Source organism: Ranitomeya imitator, chromosome 2 (assembly GCF_032444005.1).
Source record: "Ranitomeya imitator isolate aRanImi1 chromosome 2, aRanImi1.pri, whole genome shotgun sequence".
In the NCBI taxonomy this organism is placed as follows: Eukaryota; Metazoa; Chordata; class Amphibia; order Anura; family Dendrobatidae; genus Ranitomeya; species Ranitomeya imitator.
In genome coordinates this window covers 31,954,640-31,975,819 of record NC_091283.1, presented here as the reverse complement: position 1 = coordinate 31,975,819, position 21,180 = coordinate 31,954,640, and the positions used below count along the sequence as shown (strand labels likewise).

Here is a 21,180-nt window from a genome sequence, read left to right as displayed (position 1 = left end):
GTGTGCTATGATGACCATCTGAATTAAAAGGGATAATAAAAGTTAAAACATTTTTTACATTGTCAAATTTGATATTTTTATAAACAAAACATCAACCTAAATTTATTATCATAAAGTATGTGTCATGGGAAAAAAAAAAAAATCTCAAAAGCAGTGGTATTTGTTGAAGCGTTCCAAAGTTATTACCACATAAGTGACAGGTCAGATTTTTTTAAAGATTTGGCTCTCACTAAGGGGTTAAGGCTGTACACAAAGTTTGAGGATTTTTTTGCAGCTTTTAGAAGTGATACATAAATATAGAAACAAAGTATGTTTATTAACTTCAATAATAGTCTTTGTGAGGTTTTTCTTGGATACTTTGTTGTTCTGGGATCTGATCTTTACATCCTCACCCCTTGTTGCACTCAGGACGGTGCAATGGTTCATAGACGGACACATTAATAAGACTCATTGAACGCTAATGACTGGTTTATTGCAGAAGGGTAGTTTACAGACTGGTGAGTAACTCTGCTCCAGACGCCAGTGACTGGGACAGCACCTGTGGGGAGAGAATAAGAAATAGATGCACATAAGAAGTCAGGTAGGAACCAAATCCATTCATTCTGGGTATAGTTTGTGCCACCAGATCCCGAGTTCCCCAAGTGATTCTTAACTTTGCATTTTGGGGTGGCAGCAGATGTTGTTATTTGCAGCAAGATTCACCATCTGCAGCCATCACCCCTGAATGCAAGATTAAACACATACACAATGGACATGCAGGCTGAAGAAAGGCAAGAGACGTCCAGGGAGTTTATGCCAATTCTCATGGACGCTGCTAGCGGTAACTTCCCAGGACACCGGCAGCTTTATTTCCCCTCCCTAGTTTAACCACATGAATGCTCGGCCGAGCAGTTCGGGGGTATCAGAAGTGGTGGTCTGACAGGTGTCAGAACATTAGATAGTTTACCAAGGCATCAGACTAGTCCATATGAGGTTCACACCCGCCCCTATACATTCTGTACAGACTTACATCCGGTGTAGAGACTCGTGCGTTCTTCTCTGGAGGACGCCATCATGCTCCACCTGCAGACAAAATACAGATCAGGTCATAATGAAAATGACAGACGTCTTCAGGGACGCTACAACCAGTTCTCTAGGTAAATGCATGTGTTGCAGGGTCTGCCGCAGACCCCCGGATAGCATTCCCTGCAGTTCTTTCTACAAGACTCTGGACCAAAGTCTACTTGAAGCTTTCAATAAACCATTGCTGAAACTACAACCCCCAGCATCCTATTAGGAGTGCGTCAGAGCGTTTACTATGGCATCAGACCAATCAGAGACACTAGTCTTAGTGTCATCATTCACACTCCATTGTAAAGCTGGGGCCAGACATGACAGCAGACGGGTTCAGGGAGCGAATAGTGTCCTACCTTCATCTCCGCAGCTCTGGAATAGTCATGATTAACCTAGAAGACAGGACAGGGTTAATACATCAAAAATCTGCAATATAACAAGACATGTGACCCCCTAGCTATAAGACTACAACCCCCAGAAGCTGCCATGACCGGCAGATCTAAACCACTATCTAACCTTAGATCCCCAAACCACAGCACCCAATGACTTCCAACAGAAGGGGGCAACATCCACTATCCAGCACTGCCAGACAGCGGCACATCCCACCCCAACGGCCTCTACGGGCGAGGTACTGCGTGCATCAGAGCGTTTACTGTGACTTCATGAGATGTCAGAGACTCTAGTCACGGTGTCATCACCTGCACTCAGGCCGTCACATGAGGGACGCTCACTGTCAGTCCTGCAGACAGCGCCCCCTAGCACAGCCCACGACAGCAGCACTTTCCATTGCTCACCTTCAGCTCGTCCGCAGCCCTGCGCAGTCCGGCCTCACTCACCGCAGCTGTGGAAGTAAGAGAATAGATCAGCGTCGGGAGAATGGAGAGCGGAGGGGAAGCAGAGGGGAGCGGTCGTCAGAACGCTGCGGAATTGACATCACATGGCGAGTCAGACAGAATGAGATCATCATGTAAGGACCACAGGGGGACGATGGGAGTCGTGGAGGAGAACCGGCAGCTTACCGTATCAGGAGCTCGGCCCGGGAGCACAACCTGCAAGATAAAGCACGGCATAAACCAGGGGCCGAGACCGACCCTACGGAGATGGCGACAGGGCCCCCCGACCCTAGAGAGTGCCAGGACCCCCCATGGAGCCACATGCCAGCACTGCATAAATATCAGCATTGAGTTTAATGAATCTGTACAGTCCAAAATGGTACAGATGCAGTCACGATACCGTCAAGCCAACCAGAAGCCACAGAGCTGGAGGACACACGCACCACTCAGTTACAAGGAAGACCCCAGTCCTGTCATGTGACCACCAACCAGGCTGCCATTACTCTGCGCTCCAGATCCACACATGACACGTACCTGCCCCATACACTGCAGCATGGCAGGGCCCACAGTCAGTCTGAATTTCCACAACACTTGCCAGCCGCCATCTTTTAGGGGTCTCTGCACACAGGAAAGTTCCCATAGTGCAGAGATAGCTCCGTATAACAGCACTGGACGTGTTTCCCATCCAGACTGGCTTCAAGCAAACAAAACCAGTCTGCCCACTTTCACCTGTTAAAATACCGCCAGACCCAGAGACCTACAAGACTGTACGGTACCGGCTCAGGCACCCCCGTGGATCAGGCACCCCACACAGCAGGCTTGGATGGCAGACACTGAAGGTCTTTGCCATTTCATAAAGAATTTGTCAGCACCCAGCCAGGTGTTTAGTTTTAATGACTGACGTTGAACGCTGTCCCGCTCCTGCAGGCCCCTGACCGCCCCCATTACCATCATGGAGTTCAATGATTTATAACAAAAGCTGGCGCTACAAGGCAATCCGTGGCACATTACACCACGGCGCCTCTACGGGTGAGGTACTGCGAGCATCAGAGCGTTTACTGTGACTTCATGAGATGTCAGAGACTCTAGTCACGGTGTCATCACCTGCACTCAGACCGTCACATGAGGGACGCTCACTGTCAGTCCTGCAGACAGCACCCCCTAGCACAGCCCGTGACAGCAGCACTTTCCATTGCTCACCTTCAGCTCGTCCGCAGCCCTGCGCAGTCCGGCCTCACTCACCGCAGCTGTGGAAGGAAGAGAATAGATCAGCGTCGGGAGAATGGAGAGCGGAGGGGAAGCAGAGGGGAGCGGTCGTCAGAACGCTGCGGAATTGACATCACAAGGCGAGTCAGACAGAATGAGATCATCATGTAAGGACCACAGGGGGACGATGGGAGTCGTGGAGGAGAACCGGCAGCTTACCGTATCAGGAGCTCGGCCCGGGAGCACAACCTGCAAGATAAAGCACGGCATAAACCAGGGGCCGAGACCGACCCTACGGAGATGGCGACAGGGCCCCCCGACCCTAGAGAGTGCCAGGACCCCCCATGGAGCCACATGCCAGCACTGCATAAATATCAGCATTGAGTTTAATGTATCTCTACAGTCCAAAATGGTACAGATGCAGTCACGATACAGTCAAGCCAACCAGAAGCCACAGAGCTGGAGGACACACGCACCACTCAGTTACAAGGAAGACCCCAGTCCTGTCATGTGACCACCAACCAGGCTGCCATTACTCTGCGCTCCAGATCATTCAAGAGACTCCGATCCCTTCTATTATAAGCCCACCACACATGACATGTACCGGCCCCATACACTGCAGCATGGCAGGGCCCACAGTCAGTCTGATTTTCCACAACACTTGCCAGCCGCCATCTTTTAGGGGTCTCCACACACAGGAAAGTTCCTGCAATGCAGAGATGGCTCCTTATAACAGCGCTGAAAGTGTTCCCCATCCAGACTGGCTTTGAGCAATTACCACCTCATTGCAAACAAAACCAGTCTGGCCATTTTCACCTGTTAAAATACTGCCGGACCCAGAGACCTACAGGGCTGTACAGTATCGGATCAGGCACCCCCCATGGATCAGGCACTTTTAAGGTCTTTGCCATTTCATAAAGAATTTGCCAACCAGGTGTTTGGTTTTTATGAATATGACATTGAAAGCTATCCCGCTCCTGCAGGCCCCTGACCGCCCCCATTACCATCATGGAGTCCAATGATTTATAACAAGAGGTGGCAGCAGTATTCCCAGAGGTGGCGCTACAAGGCGATCAGTGGCACATTACACCACGGCGCCTCTACGGGCGAGGTACTGAGTGCATCAGAGCGTTTACTGTGACTTCATGAGAAGTCAGAGACTCTAGTCACGGTGTCATCACCTGCACTCATACAAGAAACACCGTGTGCACAGCTAAGGTTAGGTTCCCAAACCGTCAATATAGTAGAAGTAACCCTAGCACTCAAATTAAATGCGTGAGAATAAGTTTATTGCAGCACATGAGATAAACGTTTGGGTCCACACGGACCTTCGTCAGTAACGTAATGTGCTGGGCAAATATATAGCGTCGTTCCCAGAGAAGAATCTGTATGTGCAAAGTACAGCGGGAGAGCGCACTTAGTGGGATATGCAAACAGGGAGAAAGGGCAGATCCATCTGCCGCCAGACACTTGGTGGTATATTGGAGCCGAGAGGGATGGAGGGCGGATCAATCTGCCGCCTGACAGAGTCCACCGCACATCTCTGCACAATACGTTACTGACAAAGGTCCGTGTGGACCCAAACATTTATCTCATGTGCTACAATAAACGTATTCTCACGCATTTATGTTGACTGCTAGGTTTATATCACCTGCACTCAGGCGGTCACATGAGGGACGCTCACTGTCCTGCAGACAGCACCCCCCAGCACAGCCCACGACAGCAGCACTTTCCATTGCTCACCTTCAGCTCGTCCGCAGCCCTGCGCAGTCCGGCCTCACTCACCGCAGCTGTGGAAGGAAGAGAATAGATCAGCGTCGGGAGAATGGAGAGCGGAGGGGAAGCAGAGGGGAGCGGTCGTCAGAACGCTGCGGAATTGACATCACAAGGCGAGTCAGACAGAATGAGATCATCATGTAAGGACCACAGGGGACGATGGGAGTCGTGGAGGAGAACCGGCAGCTTACCGTATCAGGAGCTCGGCCCGGGAGCACAACCTGCAAGATAAAGCACGGCATAAACCAGGGGCCGAGACCGACCCTACGGAGATGGCGACAGGGCCCCCCGACCCTAGAGAGTGCCAGGACCCCCCATGGAGCCACATGCCAGCACTGCATAAATATCAGCATCGAGTTTAATGCATCTGTACAGTCCAAAATGGTACAGATGCAGTCACGATACCGTCAAGCCAACCAGAAGCCACAGAGCTGGAGGACACACGCACCACTCAGTTACAAGGAAGACCCCAGTACTGTCATGTGACCACCAACCAGGCTGCCATTACTCTGCGCTCCAGATCCACATGACATGTATCTGCCCCATACACTGCAGCATGGCAGGGCCCAGTCAGTCCAATTCTCCACAACACTTGCCAGCCGCCATCTTTTAGGGGTCTCTGCACACAGGAAAGTTCCCACAGTGCAGAGATAGCTCCGTATAACAGCACTGGACGTGTTCCCCATCCAGACTGGCTTCGAGCAAACAAAACCAGTCTGCCCACTTTCACCTGTTAAAATACCGCCAGACCCCCGAGACCTACAAGACTGTACAGTACCGGCTCAGGCACCCCCGTGGATCAGGCACCCCACACAGCAGGCTTGGATGGCAGACACTGAAGGTCTTTGCCATTTCATAAAGAGTTTGCCAACCAGGTGTTTGGTTTTTATGAATATGACGTTGAACGCTGTCCCGCTCCTGCAGACCCCGACAGCCCCCATTACCATCATGGAGTTCAATGATTTATAACAAAAGCTGGCGCTACAAGGCAATCAGTGGCACATTACACCACGGCGCCTCTACGGGCGAGGTACTGAGGGCATCAGAGCGTTTACTGTGACTTCATGAGATGTCAGAGACTCTAGTCACGGTGTCATCACCTGCACTCAGACCATCACATGAGGGACACTCACTGTCAGTCCTGCAGACAGCGCCCCCTAGCACAGCCCGTGACAGCAGCACTTTCCATTGCTCACCTTCAGCTCGTCCGCAGCCCTGCGTAGGGAGGATGATGGGAGTCATGGGGAGAACCAGCAGCTTGGCCCGGGAGCACGACCTGCAAGATAGAGCATGGCATAAACCTGGGGCCGAGACCGACCCTACAGAAAGACTGCGCGTGGCAGGGCTACACACCACGGCAGGGCTACACACACCGCGCAGCAGGGCCACACACACACACAGCGCAGCAGGGCCACACACACACACAGCGCAGCAGGGCCACACACACACACAGCGCAGCAGGGCCACACACACACACCGCAGCAGGGCCACACACACACACACACACACACCGCAGCAGGGCCACACACACACACACACCGCAGCAGGGCCACACACACACACACACCGCAGCAGGGCCACACACACACACACACCGCAGCAGGGCCACACACACACACACACCGCAGCAGGGCCACACACACACACACCGCAGCAGGGCCACACACACACACACACACACAGCAGCAGGGCCACACACACACACACACCGCAGCAGGGCCACACACACACACACACACACACCGCAGCAGGGCCACACACACACACACCGCAGCAGGGCCACACACACACACACCGCAGCAGGGCCACACACACACACACCGCAGCAGGGCCACACACACACACACCGCAGCAGGGCCACACACACACACACCGCAGCAGGGCCACACACACACACACCGCAGCAGGGCCACACACACACACCGCAGCAGGGCCACACACACACACCGCAGCAGGGCCACACACACACACCGCAGCAGGGCCACACACACACACCGCAGCAGGGCCACACACACACACCGCAGCAGGGCCACACACACACACCGCAGCAGGGCCACACACACACACCGCAGCAGGGCCACACACACACACCGCAGCAGGGCCACACACACACACCGCAGCAGGGCCACACACACACACCGCAGCAGGGCCACACACACACACCGCAGCAGGGCCACACACACACACCGCAGCAGGGCCACACACACACACCGCAGCAGGGCCACACACACACACACCGCAGCAGGGCCACACACACACACACACCCCGCAGCAGGGCCACACACACACACACACCCCGCAGCAGGGCCACACACACACACACCGCAGCAGGGCCACACACACACACACCGCAGCAGGGCCACACACACACACACCGCAGCAGGGCCACACACACACACACACCGCAGCAGGGCCACACACACACACACACCGCAGCAGGGCCACACACACACACACCGCAGCAGGGCCACACACACACACACACACCGCAGCAGGGCCACACACACACACACACCGCAGCAGGGCCACACACACACACACCGCAGCAGGGCCACACACACACACACACACACACCGCAGCAGGGCCACACACACACCGCAGCAGGGCCACACACACACCGCAGCAGGGCCACACACACACACACCGCAGCAGGGCCACACACACACACACCGCAGCAGGGCCACACACACACCGCAGCAGGGCCACACACACACACACCGCAGCAGGGCCACACACACACACACACCGCAGCAGGGCCACACACACACACACCGCAGCAGGGCCACACACACACACACACACCGCAGCAGGGACACCCACACACACACCGCAGCAGGGCCACACACACACCGCAGCAGGGCCACACACACACACACCGCAGCAGGGCCACACACACACCGCAGCAGGGCCACACACACACACACCGCAGCAGGGCCACACACACACACACACCGCAGCAGGGCCACACACACACACACCGCAGCAGGGCCACACACACACACACACACCGCAGCAGGGACACCCACACACACACCGCAGCAGGGCCACACACACACACACACCGCAGCAGGGACACCCACACACACACACACCGCAGCAGGGACACCCACACACACACCGCAGCAGGGACACCCACACACACACCGCAGCAGGGCCACACCATGGTGTCACCTGCCTCAGCATTTGCAAAAATGAATCTAAAAAAAAAAAAAAAAAAAATCTCCCTGTGTGCAAGAAAAATGGTACAGTCAATAGTCACATGATGCCCCCAAGCCAATCACAATCAGTACAGCTGGGCCTAGGCACGTTCCATTCAGTTATAAGAGGTGGCAAAAGCAGAGGACGCTGGCAATGTGTCACGTGACTGCCCAGTTCCTAGAAGCAGACACATAACCCCCTGTGCAGACAGGACGCGGCCCCCGCACACATACCTCGCCCCGTGTGCTGCAGGATGGCGCCGATTCGCCACAGACCTTGAAGGTCGCCATGTTTCAGGACTTTTCGCGCCCAGGAAAAAGAACCCGCAGTGCGTCGGCAGCTTCTTATATTGGCCGTAAGGACCCCTCCCCTTCAGACTGGTTTCGAGCTGTTTAGTAACCGCCTGTCTCTTAAACAGACCCAATCCTGTCATGTTGAAGAATAAAACAGATGAGATTGGGAGAAGCTCAGCTCTGTAGGATGAGGCATCTGCAGGGAGGAGAGCTCAGCGCAGCCATCCCGCGCTTACAGTGTGATCAGGCACTGAGCCGGGCAGCCTTGGTTGGCAGATACGTTAATTACGGCTTTCGTCTCTCTATAGGGAACTTGCCAACCAGGCGGCGCTTTTCACCGGAAGTAGATTCCCTGTCGTTGGCGCTTTGGGAGAAGAAGGAATAACGGTTGAGGTAAGCGGGATGCGATCCCGGCCGGTATCTCCGCCATCCTGTCATCCCTCCGTGATCCGGGGCCGCCCCGAGAAAGGCGGGAAGTCGCCTTCACTTTGCTCCTCGTATTCCTGTCACAGGAGCTGGAGAGTTGTGGAGACAAGATGGAGTCACTGAGGCTCCTGCTCTGTCTGCACCAGCTCCTGTCACTGCACTGCTAGTATGTGCAGGGCGGGCTGGGACTTGTAGTTCCCCAGAGGTAGATGCTTTATTTTTTTCCTATATAAAACCTTACACAAATCTCTGGAGAAGCCCCCCCCCCCCCCCCCCACCGGAGACCTGGTACATCAAAAGCTATGGGGGCGATGGGTGGGCGCAGCACCAGAGGACCCCAATAACACCACCTTAATGTGGGGGGAAAAGTCCTGAATAACATTTGTCGCCACATGGAATCGTTAAAGGGGTCCTCAGAGATAAGTGCCCACTCCAGGATGGGGGTAACAGATTATTGGGGGTCCTCACCCATCTGCCTCAGGATAGGAGATAACAGATTGTCGGGGGTCCTCACCCATCTGCCTCAGGATGGGGGGCAGCAGATTGTTGGGGGTCTGCACCCATCTGCCTTGGGATAAGGGGTAACTAATAGATTGTCGGTGGTCCGCACCCATGTGTCTCAGGATAGGGGGTATCAGATTGTCGGGGGTCTTCACCCATCTGCCTCAGGATGGGGGGCAGCAGATTGTCGGGGGTCCTCACCCATCTGCCTCAGGATGGGGGGCAGCAGATTGTCGGGGGTCCTCACCCATCTGCCTCAGGATAGGGGGTAACAGATTGTGGCAGCAGATTGTCGGGGGTCTTCACCCATCTGCCTCAGGATGGGGGGCAGCAGATTGTTGGGGGCCTGCACCCATCTGCCTCGGGATAAGGGGTAACTAATAGATTGTCGGGGGTCCGCACCCATGTGCCTCAGGATAGGGGGTATCAGATTATCGGGGGTCTGCACCCATCCGCCTAAGGTTAGGTATAACAGATTGTCGGGGGTCCGCACTCATGTGCCTCGGGATAGGGGGTAACTAATAGATTGTTGGGGGTCCGCACCCATCTGCAGAAAGGTCACTGTCACCCCCGTTAGTACGGAGCATCGTGCCAGACCGTCTCCCTGTTCACACCTATGAGAATGCTGCGTTATTTCCGGCAGCCCCATAGGGAATGAATGGAGCGATGGTTAATGGGCGGGGGGTAAAGTGATCAGTGCAAGTTCCAGCGGCTGGAGCCCCCCACTACTTCAAGGGAATCTGTCAGCAGATTTCTGCTATGTAATCTGAGAGTAGCATGATGTGGGGGGCCCGAGACCCTGATTCCAACAATGTGCCACTTACTGGGCTGCTTGTTGTAGTTTCAATACAATCAGTGTTTTATCAGTAGGAGATCATCACTACAGGACTAGGTCCCACGTCCAGAGCGGTCAGGTTTGTGTCTCCAAAGTGAGAGTCGTAGGGTTTTTAGTTTACCGTGGAAGGAGCTTTCTGAGGGGCCTAATATTTGTGTGGCGAGTTGTAGACCTTCGCCTTAGTTTGTGGCACATTAGGTGGCCACTATCAGGATGGATGCCGAGGAATCCGACCACCACAGGCACCTGCTGTAAAGAAACCTCTGCCGTGTGGCGTCCTGGCCTCTGCTGTGGCCCCCCCTATAGGACAGAGCCGTCCACTGCACTTTCTTATACAGTTATAGACACTGGATGTCGGTCATACATAGGCTGAGAGGATGTGGATGAGGTTATGGGGACGTTGCCGGTCAGGAGCACGGAGATCACTGGGATAAGTAATCATTTACTTGTATGGTCCGGGTCATAATGGTTGCAGCTTTTCCAAAGGTCTTTTTTCCTGAGTTGGGCATGTCTCTTGTTGCGCCATCCTTGAGATGTGCCGGTGTTAATAAGATCCTGACCTTTCGGATGGGACGTGTGCAGGAGCTGATCCCTGTGTAAATATCTGTCCTGTGGTGATGAGATCCCTCCGTCCCTGTATAATCCGCTGCTTCCTCGTGTCTCAGATCTTTCAGGAGAATCATGGCAGAAACCGATGTGGACAACGAGCTCCTGGACTATGAAGACGACGAGGTCGACAACCAGACCGGGGGCGACGCTCCGGACATTGCCCCCAAGAAGGAGATGAAGGGATCCTACGTGTCCATCCACAGCTCCGGATTCAGAGATTTTCTCCTAAAACCCGAGTTGCTTCGGGCCATCGTGGACTGTGGGTTCGAACATCCGTCAGAAGGTGAGAGGGAAAATATTGTGGGAAGGACATGGTGCCGCCGAGTCTACGGGGAGCAGAGGAGATCACGTTGCTTCATGTTTTTGATATCTGACCTGATTCCTTTTTGCTTCGTCAGTACAACACGAGTGTATCCCCCAAGCCATCCTGGGCATGGACATCCTGTGCCAGGCAAAGTCGGGGATGGGGAAAACCGCAGTGTTTGTCTTGGCCACGTTACAACAGCTGGAACCGATCACCGGACAGGTACTGGTCTGCTAATATCTCCCCGACCTCCTCCTCCTGAGCTTCATTACCGAGCACCGTGCCACCAAGGCAGCATTCAGACGTCTGATGGCAGAAATCTCCAACCCGTGAGAAATACGTGACGATGTAATAGCTCCGGGGCTCAAACAGGGGTCTCATCTTGTCTTTCAGGTTTCCGTGTTAGTCATGTGTCACATCAGAGAGCTGGCCTTCCAGATCAGCAAAGAGTACGAGCGATTCTCCAAATACATGCCGTCCGTCAAGGTAATCTCCACAGATTGTCCCCCCATGCTGCCACATTTAGGATGTTCTTATCGGGGTCTTTGTGAGACGTGTGACCGACTCTAAAGGCCCCTTCACATTTAGCGACGCTGCAGCGATACCGACAACGATCCGGATCGCTGCAGCGTCGCTGTTTGGTTGCTGGAGAGCTGTCACACAGACCGCTCTCCAGCGACCTACTATGCCGGTAACCAGGGTAAACATTGGGTAACTAAGCGCAGGGCTGCGCTTAGTAACCCGATGTTTACCCTGGTTACCATCCTAAAAGTAAAAAAAACAAACAGTACATACTTACCTACCGCTGTCTGTCCCCGGCGCTCTGCTCTGCACTCCTCCTGTACTGTCTGTGTGAGCACAGCGGCCGGGAAAGCAGAGCGGTGACGTCACCGCTCTGCTTTCCGGCTGACCGACGCTCACAGCCAGTGCAGGAGGAGTGCAGAGAAGCACAGCGCCGGGGACAGACGGCTGTAGGTAAGTATGTAGTGTTTGTTTTTTTACTTTTAGGATGGTAACCAGGGTAAACATCGGGTTACTAGGCGCGGCCCTGCGCTTAGTTACCCGATGTTTACCCTGGTTACCAGTGAAGACATCGCTGGATCGGTGTCACACACGCCGATCCAGCGATGTCCACGGGAGATCCAGCGACGAAATAAAGTTCTGGACTTTGTTCAGCGACCAACGATCTCCCAGCAGGGGCCTGATCGTTGGTCGCTGTCACACAGAACGATTTCATTAACGATATCGTTGCTACGTCACAAAATGCAACGATATCGTTAACAATATCGTTATGTGTGAAGGTACCTTTAGAGGAATTTATGCTGATAGTAAAGGTTGTGTCCGGCCCCCCGGTCCAGCTGTTGTATCCCAAACTGAAGGACGTCACATCATCAGAAGGGTCAGACTTTCCTAGATGTTCCTTCATCCAGGTGGTTCTTATAGGACATATATTTATAGTGGTCTCCACAGTTTCTCCCAATGGGATGATTTACTCAATAAGGTTCTTGCTGGGATCTCTATACCCAGACATATATATCTGTTAGGTTTGGGTCAGGAGAGCCCCACAGTTAGGCCATAACATACAACAAATCCCACTGACCTTCCAATCTGAACTTTCTAGCATAGTCCGGTGTAGGTAGCAGCTGTCGCCATCCTCTTCCTTCTCATCACCGTCCATTATTTTGTTCCTCCCAGGTGGCAGTGTTCTTTGGCGGCCTTGCTATTAAGAAGGACGAGGATATGATAAAAAAGAGCTGTCCCCATATTGTGGTGGGCACCCCGGGCCGAATCCTAGCCCTGGCAAGAGGCAAGACCCTGAATCTCAAACACATCAAACACTTTATCCTGGACGAATGTGACAAGATGTTGGAGCAGTTAGGTGAGTGACGGCTCGTCTCCTCATCATGGGGGTCTGCGTAATACAACCACGACTGGACCCTAGGGGGATTATCTGCAGCCGCCCCTGCTCTGTAGGTTGTTATTGCAGTTCTATACAAACCCCTTTAGCGTTAGGACATTTTTTATTTTAGCACTTTTTTTTTTATTTTCTCATCAACATTTTTGCAGGGTGAGTTGTATTTTTGAGTTTTACCGTTCCTCCTGAGCCTGCATGCTACCCCCGCACCGAACATAAAGCTGCGTGTGTTGAGAAGGGACATTATTTAATTAGTTTCCCCAGTTGGTGTGATGTCAGTAAAAGTTTGTGTAACATTTTTTTTTTTTTTATTCCACCTCTATAGACATGCGTAAAGACGTTCAAGAAATCTTCCGTATGACTCCTCACGAGAAGCAGGTCATGATGTTCAGCGCAACGCTGAGCAAGGAGATCCGTCCAGTCTGCCGCAAGTTCATGCAAGATGTAATAACCAACTCCTCCCATCCCTCCTCCTCCTGCATCATCCCTCCAGCCGCCCCCGCCTGACATGGCTACCAAAGAGATGTCGCTGAAACAAAATCTGCAAGCCACGAGCTCTGGGTCTAGCCGCAGTCCTGCCTGTCGTGACCCTAAGCCAGCCAACTAGCTGCCTCTCTGCTCTCCTCCATCACAGAGTCATCTGTGTCACAACACAAAGTTGTTTTTTCTTCTTTTTTTTTTTTTTCACACGGCACAAAGTGTGACACATCACGTATCTCACAACTTTTGGCACAATGCAGGTCGTTTTCACGAGTCACGACCGCGTGTGGTACCCCCGCAAAAGTATCACACAGACACCAGCACTTGTGCTACATTAGTCGGGATGAAGCATCCAGTCCTGTGTGACACAACTGCAAACACAGCACAGCTCTGACACCAGTGTGGAAGATCGAGATATGGTGGCATTGTGCAACGGTGTGGCCACCGAAAACACACAGCCACTCATCAGTCAAAGCAATCAGGACACAACCGCACCAGGCTCACAAACTAAATGACCAGTTTGTGGCTCCCCTGTGCCATGCCACACTGCATCACACCAGAGCAAAGCCACCCTACAGTATCAGTGAGCAACATACCAGAGCAAGGCAACGCTACAGTATCAGTGAGCGACATACCAGAGCAAGGCAACACACCAGAGCAAAGCCACCCTACAGTATCAGTGTGCAGCACACCAGAGCAAGGCAACGCTACAGTATCAGTGTGCAACACACAAGAGCAAAGCCACCCTACTGTATCAGTGAGCGACATACCAGTGCAAAGCCAGCCTACAGTATCAGTGTCCAGCACACCAGAGCAAAGCCAGCCTACAGTATCAGTGTCCAGCACACCAGAGCAAAGCCAGCCTACAGTATCAGTGTCCAGCACACCAGAGCAAAGCCAGCCTACAGTATCAGTGTCCAGCACACCAGAGAAAAGCCAGCCTACAGTATCAGTGTCCAGCACACCAGAGCAAAGCCAGCCTACAGTATCAGTGAGCGACATACCAGAGCAAGGCAACTTTACAGTATCAATGCCATGCCACAATATCAGTGTTCAGCACACCAGAGCAAAGCCACCCTCCAGTATCATTGTGACACACCAGAGCAAAGCCACCCTACAGTATCCGTATGCAACACACCTATGCAAATCCACTCAACAGTATCCGTGTAAGGTCACTCTACAGTATGCGACACCTCACTGCACATTTCATGCTGTAAAGTGCCCGTTTTTGACACCCCAACCACCAAAAGCCACCTAAACCCATATGACGCCACAGAACAAGTCACACTAGTAAGTCCCCGCACCACATTGCTACATGATCCTTATTTTTTTTTTTAAATCCTGTTGCCCAATTTTGCTGCACACTTCGCTGACAGCATAAATATTCACATTCCTTTTTGCTTGTTTTTTTCCCTTTTTTATTACATGGGACACAACTTCCATTTTTTTATCGTTTTATGTCAGTTTTAATTTTTAATATTTTTTTTTTGCTGAAAAATTCAGTATTGTTGAAAAACAACCTACACTTTTTTTTTTTTTTTTTTAAATGTGTGATGGTTGCTGAAATGTCCTACAGATCGGTGGAGGTCCAGGTACCAAGACCTTCCCCAGTTGCTCCAAACCCTTGTCTGATGTCTGCCGCTCCTGTCTGGGGTGTGCACGCAGAGCTGAGTACGAGCTCGGTGGAAAGTCTGTGACCCCCTTTCTTTTCCGGCACAAGTAGAGGCGTCCTGAGCTATCCCATTGGACAAGGGTTTTAAGTGACTGGTAGGGGGGGTCTCAGGACCTGGACCCCTCACTGATCTGCCGGCCATAGTAGTGCCCATCACATAACTACAAAAATAAAGTTAGGTTCTTTTGAATTGCTTTAATCCAGCATCTTCTAATCCAGCACCTAACGTTCAGGGTGAGGGGGGAAGATAACGGGAAGACTCCTGACTTTTTTAATTTGGCCTCCATGTCTGGTCTTAAGTGTCTTTGGGGATTTGTTTTTGATAGTGTCTGATGCCTGTCTGGTCTTGTGGATGCTGGATTAGAGGAATTTTTACTTTTCCCAGATGTAGCTGCTCTTGGTTGAATCCTGAGCAGTCACACATTTTTTTTTTTTTCTCAAAAGGGTTTTCACAGATTTTACAAAATTTTTCCAAGAGCTAAAAAAAAAATAAATATATTTTACCCATTAAATTTGCCGACACTTAAGCATCGGTGCTTTGGTGGTCTCCAGAGATGAAATCCCCCACTCATCAGTCCCTGACCACTGCCATCAGTCTCTATCTATAACTGGTGATTGGCTGCAGCAGTCTGGTGACTGATGGGTGGGTTGTTATTACTGGAGTGGCAGCATCGGGGGCTAATCGAGGGCTTTGTAATGCTCTAGGGAAGCTTTTGTAAACTTTTTATTTCCATCTGTGACATATTTAGTGGTCACATTCTTTTTTTCTCTTTGTGTCGGGGAACAGGGGGATCTCTGTGCACTGAGATGATGGGGAGGGGGGCGGCTATGCAGGTTGTCAGTATTGGAGTGCAGGTTGTCAGCCACAGGGTCAGTTTATGTTGCCATTCTGCGACTGGGTCCGACCCTGGTAGAGGTGGCTTTATTTAAAGAGAACCTGTCGCCAGTTTTGTCATATATCAACTAAAACCTTCACCTTATTCAGTGCCTGTGCTGCCACTCCATAAATGCTTATTTATCCCCCCCGACTCCCCATCTATAACTCCCCAAAAACCATTAGAAGTTTTCCCACTCTGTATGATGATGCTCTCAGTCCGGTCTGATGAGCTTGGCTTCTGGCCGCTCCAGCTCTCCTCCCGGCTGCTTCTCGCCATCCCCATTCTTTGATTGACATGGATGACTCCTTCGTCGCCCACATTGCCGGGCAAAATCTTGTGCCTGTGCTCTATGCTTTACCCTACGTCAGGATGAGGCAAAAGCAGAAGTGCACATGAGCTGGTTACATGTCTTTCTGGCACCTGAGCCTTGACGTTCGCCGGCATATGAGCCTTGACGTGCGCCGGCATATGAGCCTTGACGTGCATCGGCACATGAGCCTTGATGTTCCCTGGCACCTGAGCCTTGACTTTCTCTGGCACCTGAGCCTTGACATTCTCTGGCACCTGAGCCTTGACGTTTTCTGGCACCTGAGCCTTGACGTTTTCTGGCACCTGAGCCTTGACGTTTTCTGGCACCTGATCCTTGACGTTTTCTGGCACCTGAGCCTTGACGTTTTCTGGCACCTGAGCCTTGACGTGCTCTGGCACCTGAGCCTTGACGTGCTCTGGCACCTGAGCTGTTGTGAATTCAGCTTTTGGGCTCCCTCCGGTGGTTGTAGAGGGTAATGCAGTTGTGCCTGGACTGCAGGAGTGGACAGGTGTATCCACTAATTGCAAAACTGACTGGGGTATATAGCTTTGCAGGATCCTTTAGTCAGTGCCAGTTGACCATTGTTCTGGAAGGATTCACTTCCCTGCTGGTCTCTCCAGTTTGCTGTGCTTTTCTACAAAGATAAGTCCTGGCTTTGTTTTTGCTGTCCACCTGCAGTGGACCTTATAGTTCTGTGCTTTTTCATGTTTTTGTCTTGTCCAGCTTAGTCTGTGAAGGATTTTTTGCAGCCTAGCTATTTCTCTGGAGATGCAGATATACCCCCCATGTCTTTAGCCAGATGTGGTGATCCGTATTTTCTGCGGTGGATATTTTCTAGTGTTTTTATACTGACCGCATAGTACTCTGTTCTATTCTTTCTTTTTAGCTAGTATGGCCTCCTATGCTAAAATCTGATTTCATATCTGTGTATCTTATTTCCCTCTCCTCTCACAGTCAATATTTGTGGGGGGCTATCTATCTTTTGGGGATTTTCTCTGAGGCAAGATAGGTTTCCTGTTTCTGTCTTTAGGGGTAGTTAGATCTTAGGCTGTGCCGAGGGGTCTAGGGAGTGTTAGGTACCCCCCACGGCTACTTCTAGTTGCGCTGCTAGGTTCAGGGTTTGCGGTCAGTACAGGGACCACCTTCTCCAGAGTCCGTCTCATGCTGCTCCTAGGCCACCAGATCATAACACTGTCATGTTTGGTTGTGTCTTTTCAGGACTGCGTCCCTACGTTCGGTTATCACTTCCATGGACTCTGGAGAATTCTTCCCATTCCTGTTTGTGTTTAGCATCAGAAGTTCCTATGGTGTGCGATCCAGGAGGGTCTTTATCAGTTCACGGCTCTTCCTTTCGACCTGGCCTCTGCTCCTAGACTAGTCACGTCATGGACATCCTTCTCTCCAGGGTTTTTTTTCATATTTCCCTACTTAGACGATCTTCTGATCGAGGAGCCATCCCGCAGAGTCTGCAACCAGAGTCTTCAGTTGACTCTGGATACTCAGGTCCATCTCGGCTACATTATATCAGAGAGAAGTTCTCCCTCACCTTTGCTCAGCACTTGGTGTTTCTAGGTATAAGGTTCGACACGACCCCAAGCCCGTGTCTTCCTTCCAAAGGAGAGGTTTTTCATCCCTCTGCAGGGGATCCGTACTCTAAAGGTACCGTCACACTTAGCGACGCTGCAGTGATACCGACAACGATCCGGATCGCTGCAGCGTCGCTGTTTGGTCGCTGGAGAGCTGTCACACAGACCGCTCTCCAGCGACCAACGATGCCGGTAACCAGGGTAAACATCGGGTAACTAAGCGCAGGGCCGCGCTTAGTAACCCGATGTTTACCCTGGTTACCATCCTAAAAGTAAAAAAAACAACCACTACATACTTACATACAGCCGTCTGTCCTCCAGCGCTGTGCTCTGCACTCCTCCTGTACTGTCTGTGTGAGCACAGCGGCCGGAAAGCAGAGCGGTGACGTCACCGCTCTGCTTTCCGGCTGACCGACGCTCACAGCCAGTACAGGAGGAGTGCAGAGCACAGCGCTGGAGGACAGACGGCTGTAGGTAAGTATGTAGTGGTTGTTTTTTTTACTTTTAGGATGGTAACCAGGGTAAACATCGGGTTACTAAGCGCGGCCCTGCGCTTAGTTACCCGATGTTTACCCTGGTTACCAGTGAAGACATTGCTGGATCGGTGTCACACACACCGATTCAGCGATGTCTACGGGGAGTCCAGCGACGAAATAAAGTTCTGGACTTTCTTCCCCGACCAGCGACAGCACAGCAGGGGCCTGATCGCTGCTGCCTGTCACACTGGACGATATCGCTAGCGAGGACGCTGCAACGTCACGGATCGCTAGCGATATCGTCTAGTGTGACGGTACCTTAAAGCGTCCAGCTTCTCTCATCCTACATGAGAGTTCTAGGGGAAAGGGATTGTCACCATGGAAGCCATTTCTTTTGCCCAGTTCCATGCCCGTCCTCTTCAGCTGGCTCTCTGATCGTCTCCCTATCGTCTCCCTGGATCATCCCATGCTTTTACCTCAGGGTGAGGCAGTCCCTCACGTGGTGACGCTGTCGGTATCAGTCCTATAAAGGAAGTCCTTCCTTTGTTCCTCTCTGGTGGCAGGTCATCACCACCGATGGCAGTCTCCTCGTTTGGGGAGCCGTTTTTTTGTTTTTTTTTTATAAGCATTTATGGACTGCAGCACAGGCGCTGAATAAGGTGATGGTTTTAGTTGACATATTACAAAACTGGTTACTGGTTCCAGTTAAGGAGCGATTTTCGCTTTTTACCTTTTATTAATGTTGGTCACTGGGGAAGGTAATGGTGATTTAGATGCAGAAACCAGGGAGCAGTAGCACGTGACAGTATTGGGAGGGGGATGAGGAGGTGCAGCGGACTCCGCGGATGACTTGAGGAGCCATCTCTCTTCCTATTGTCTTGTCGTCTCTCTCATATGTGTGACTGTCTCGCTGGGTCCAAGTGTCTGGCCGGATCTGCCCTTGTGACTCGTGGCCATTTGATTTGGTGGCAAGGCGACTCCGTCCAAACGGCTGGAAATCAAGGTGTACATTTTGGCTGTGCGTTGTGTTTATGTGAATGAATAATCTCCTGTGCTGTGTAGTGGGTCTCCGATATGATGTGATGCATATATTCTGAACACACGTGATATGTTTGTAGGATGTAGACTCCCACCGATCATGAGAATGGAAGGCAGACTTTTCAATCCCAGTAGCTTTACTGGGATCCTACTCCAGTGATTGGGACCGGATCAGCGACCAGTAGACCCCGCGCTGCACCTAGCTTCTGCCCTTACATTCTTGGGATCGTTAGTGAGGGTCCCAGAGGTCGAACCCCCAGTAATTCTAAAGAGATGGCTTATCAATATCCCTTTTCTTGTTTGGCCGCAGCAGAGGGCAGAAACCTCAATCAATTTGGGGAGTCCTGATGAAGACCTGAGCACTCGCTGTGGCCCTAACGCGTTTCACGTCTTATTAGCATATATATCAAGGGGCTTTTTTCGGAACAATTTGGGACAACACGTGTCAGATTACATTGGGTTTTAAAGACCTGTATGGTCATGTATTCAGCCGGATATTGGGGTGGGGGATACAGAGTTAATGACACATTCAACTAAGGGCTATATAAATGGAACACTCCTAACCCAAGTGTGACCGCTTCAGTTTCTAAGTAGCTCTCGGGTCGGGGGAGCCACGTCCCATCTGAGCATTGCTGTCCGATTTATACGGCTGTCTGAATTCATCCTAATGTTGATGTCCAGGAACCGTAGAGAAAGCCATGCCCAGCCCCATAGAAAACGTTATTTGCCAGTAAGTGGTGAATTTGTAACGCATAGATTTGTTGGTGTCGTCCCGCTTTCCTGTGACTTGCAATGTTTTGCGTTGCTGTGGTATGGCTGGTTTTTCTTCTCCTTTTCAGCAGTTTTTGTTTTACTGCTGACATCTGCTGGGTCAGAACAATACTGACGTGTTGTCATCGGTCAAAGGGATATGTACAATTTTTTTTTTTCCCTTTGAATTGGTGGTTTCTGACTTTTGGTATTCGCGTGTATGGAAGCTTCCTCTAATCTGACTTGTGCCGTCGTCTGTCCTGGATCCTCTGGATGAGGAGGAGGTTGGTCAGAGTTGTGGAACGGCCGATCCGAGTTTGTTGACCTGTACTGTCCTCTGTTCGATTGTGAGCGTGTGTTATGAAAATGTACACCTTGAAGAGTGCGAGTGATAACCTGTTATGTTGTACCCTTTCTTTCACAGGGTAAGATGGCTTCTCGCACAATGGGGTTTGCAATGTCTCCTAATATGAGTACTATTGGGTTTTTTTTGCCAGTCATTTTATAGTGGACGTCTTGTCTTATCTGACATCGGACCCTACATGCCTCACCCCAGCAAGTATCTATGGTGCACAACACTTTAAAAAGTCTAACTTTTGCTGAACCTGAAGTTGCTCCGAAAATGTGCAACTTTTGGCATTTACATGCTAGCTCAGTATGGGGCTGCACTCGGCTGCTGAATTCGTCAAAAGTTGCTCCATTACTTACTGGCATGACCAATGAGAGGCACAGGGACGCACCCCATAGAGGCTTGAACAGACATCCCTCGAGTCCTGCTTTCCCCTCTGCCCGCTCAATAGAGAGGCTACGAGTCCTTCTTCCCCTCTACCCGCTCAATAGAGAGCCTGCGAGTCCTGCTTTCCCCTCTGCCCCCTCGGGGAGCCTGAGAGTCCTGCTTTCCCATTTGCCCGCTCAATAGAGAGGCTATGAGTCCTGCTTTCCCCTTTGCCTGCTCAATAGAGAGTCTGCGAGTCCTGCTTTCCTGTTGTGAATTCCGCTCTTGGGCTCCCTCCGGTGGTTGTAAGTGGCACTTTTGTGAG

At 51.6% G+C, this 21,180-nt stretch overlaps 1 protein-coding gene and 1 long non-coding RNA gene across 4 annotated transcripts in view; one reads left to right on the top strand and one right to left on the bottom strand.

Moving 5' to 3' along the window:
• Nucleotides 1-450: 450 nt before the first annotated feature.
• LOC138661595 (uncharacterized) lies at nucleotides 451-8,438 on the bottom strand. 3 transcript variants are annotated; one of them, XR_011317949.1, is made up of 11 exons: nucleotides 8,301-8,438; nucleotides 6,065-6,144; nucleotides 5,060-5,089; nucleotides 4,836-4,882; nucleotides 3,312-3,341; nucleotides 3,024-3,133; nucleotides 2,073-2,102; nucleotides 1,848-1,894; nucleotides 1,410-1,445; nucleotides 1,010-1,062; nucleotides 451-538 (listed from the first exon to the last, which is right to left on the bottom strand). It is a non-coding gene; the product is annotated as an uncharacterized lncRNA (long non-coding RNA). The 3 variants fall into 3 exon arrangements; XR_011317948.1 differs by having other exon boundaries at nucleotides 3,087-3,133; XR_011317950.1 differs by having other exon boundaries at nucleotides 3,087-3,133; nucleotides 8,343-8,380.
• DDX39B (DExD-box helicase 39B) overlaps nucleotides 8,382-21,180 on the top strand; it is a 27,766-nt gene continuing 14,967 nt past the window's right edge. The window contains exons 1-6 of the mRNA XM_069746411.1: nucleotides 8,382-8,753; nucleotides 10,788-11,014; nucleotides 11,130-11,257; nucleotides 11,429-11,521; nucleotides 12,731-12,914; nucleotides 13,276-13,394. Of these exons, the coding sequence (XP_069602512.1) occupies nucleotides 10,804-11,014; nucleotides 11,130-11,257; nucleotides 11,429-11,521; nucleotides 12,731-12,914; nucleotides 13,276-13,394 (735 nt within the window). The 5' untranslated portion in view covers nucleotides 8,382-8,753; nucleotides 10,788-10,803. The remainder of the gene's footprint in view (nucleotides 8,754-10,787; nucleotides 11,015-11,129; nucleotides 11,258-11,428; nucleotides 11,522-12,730; nucleotides 12,915-13,275; nucleotides 13,395-21,180) is intronic.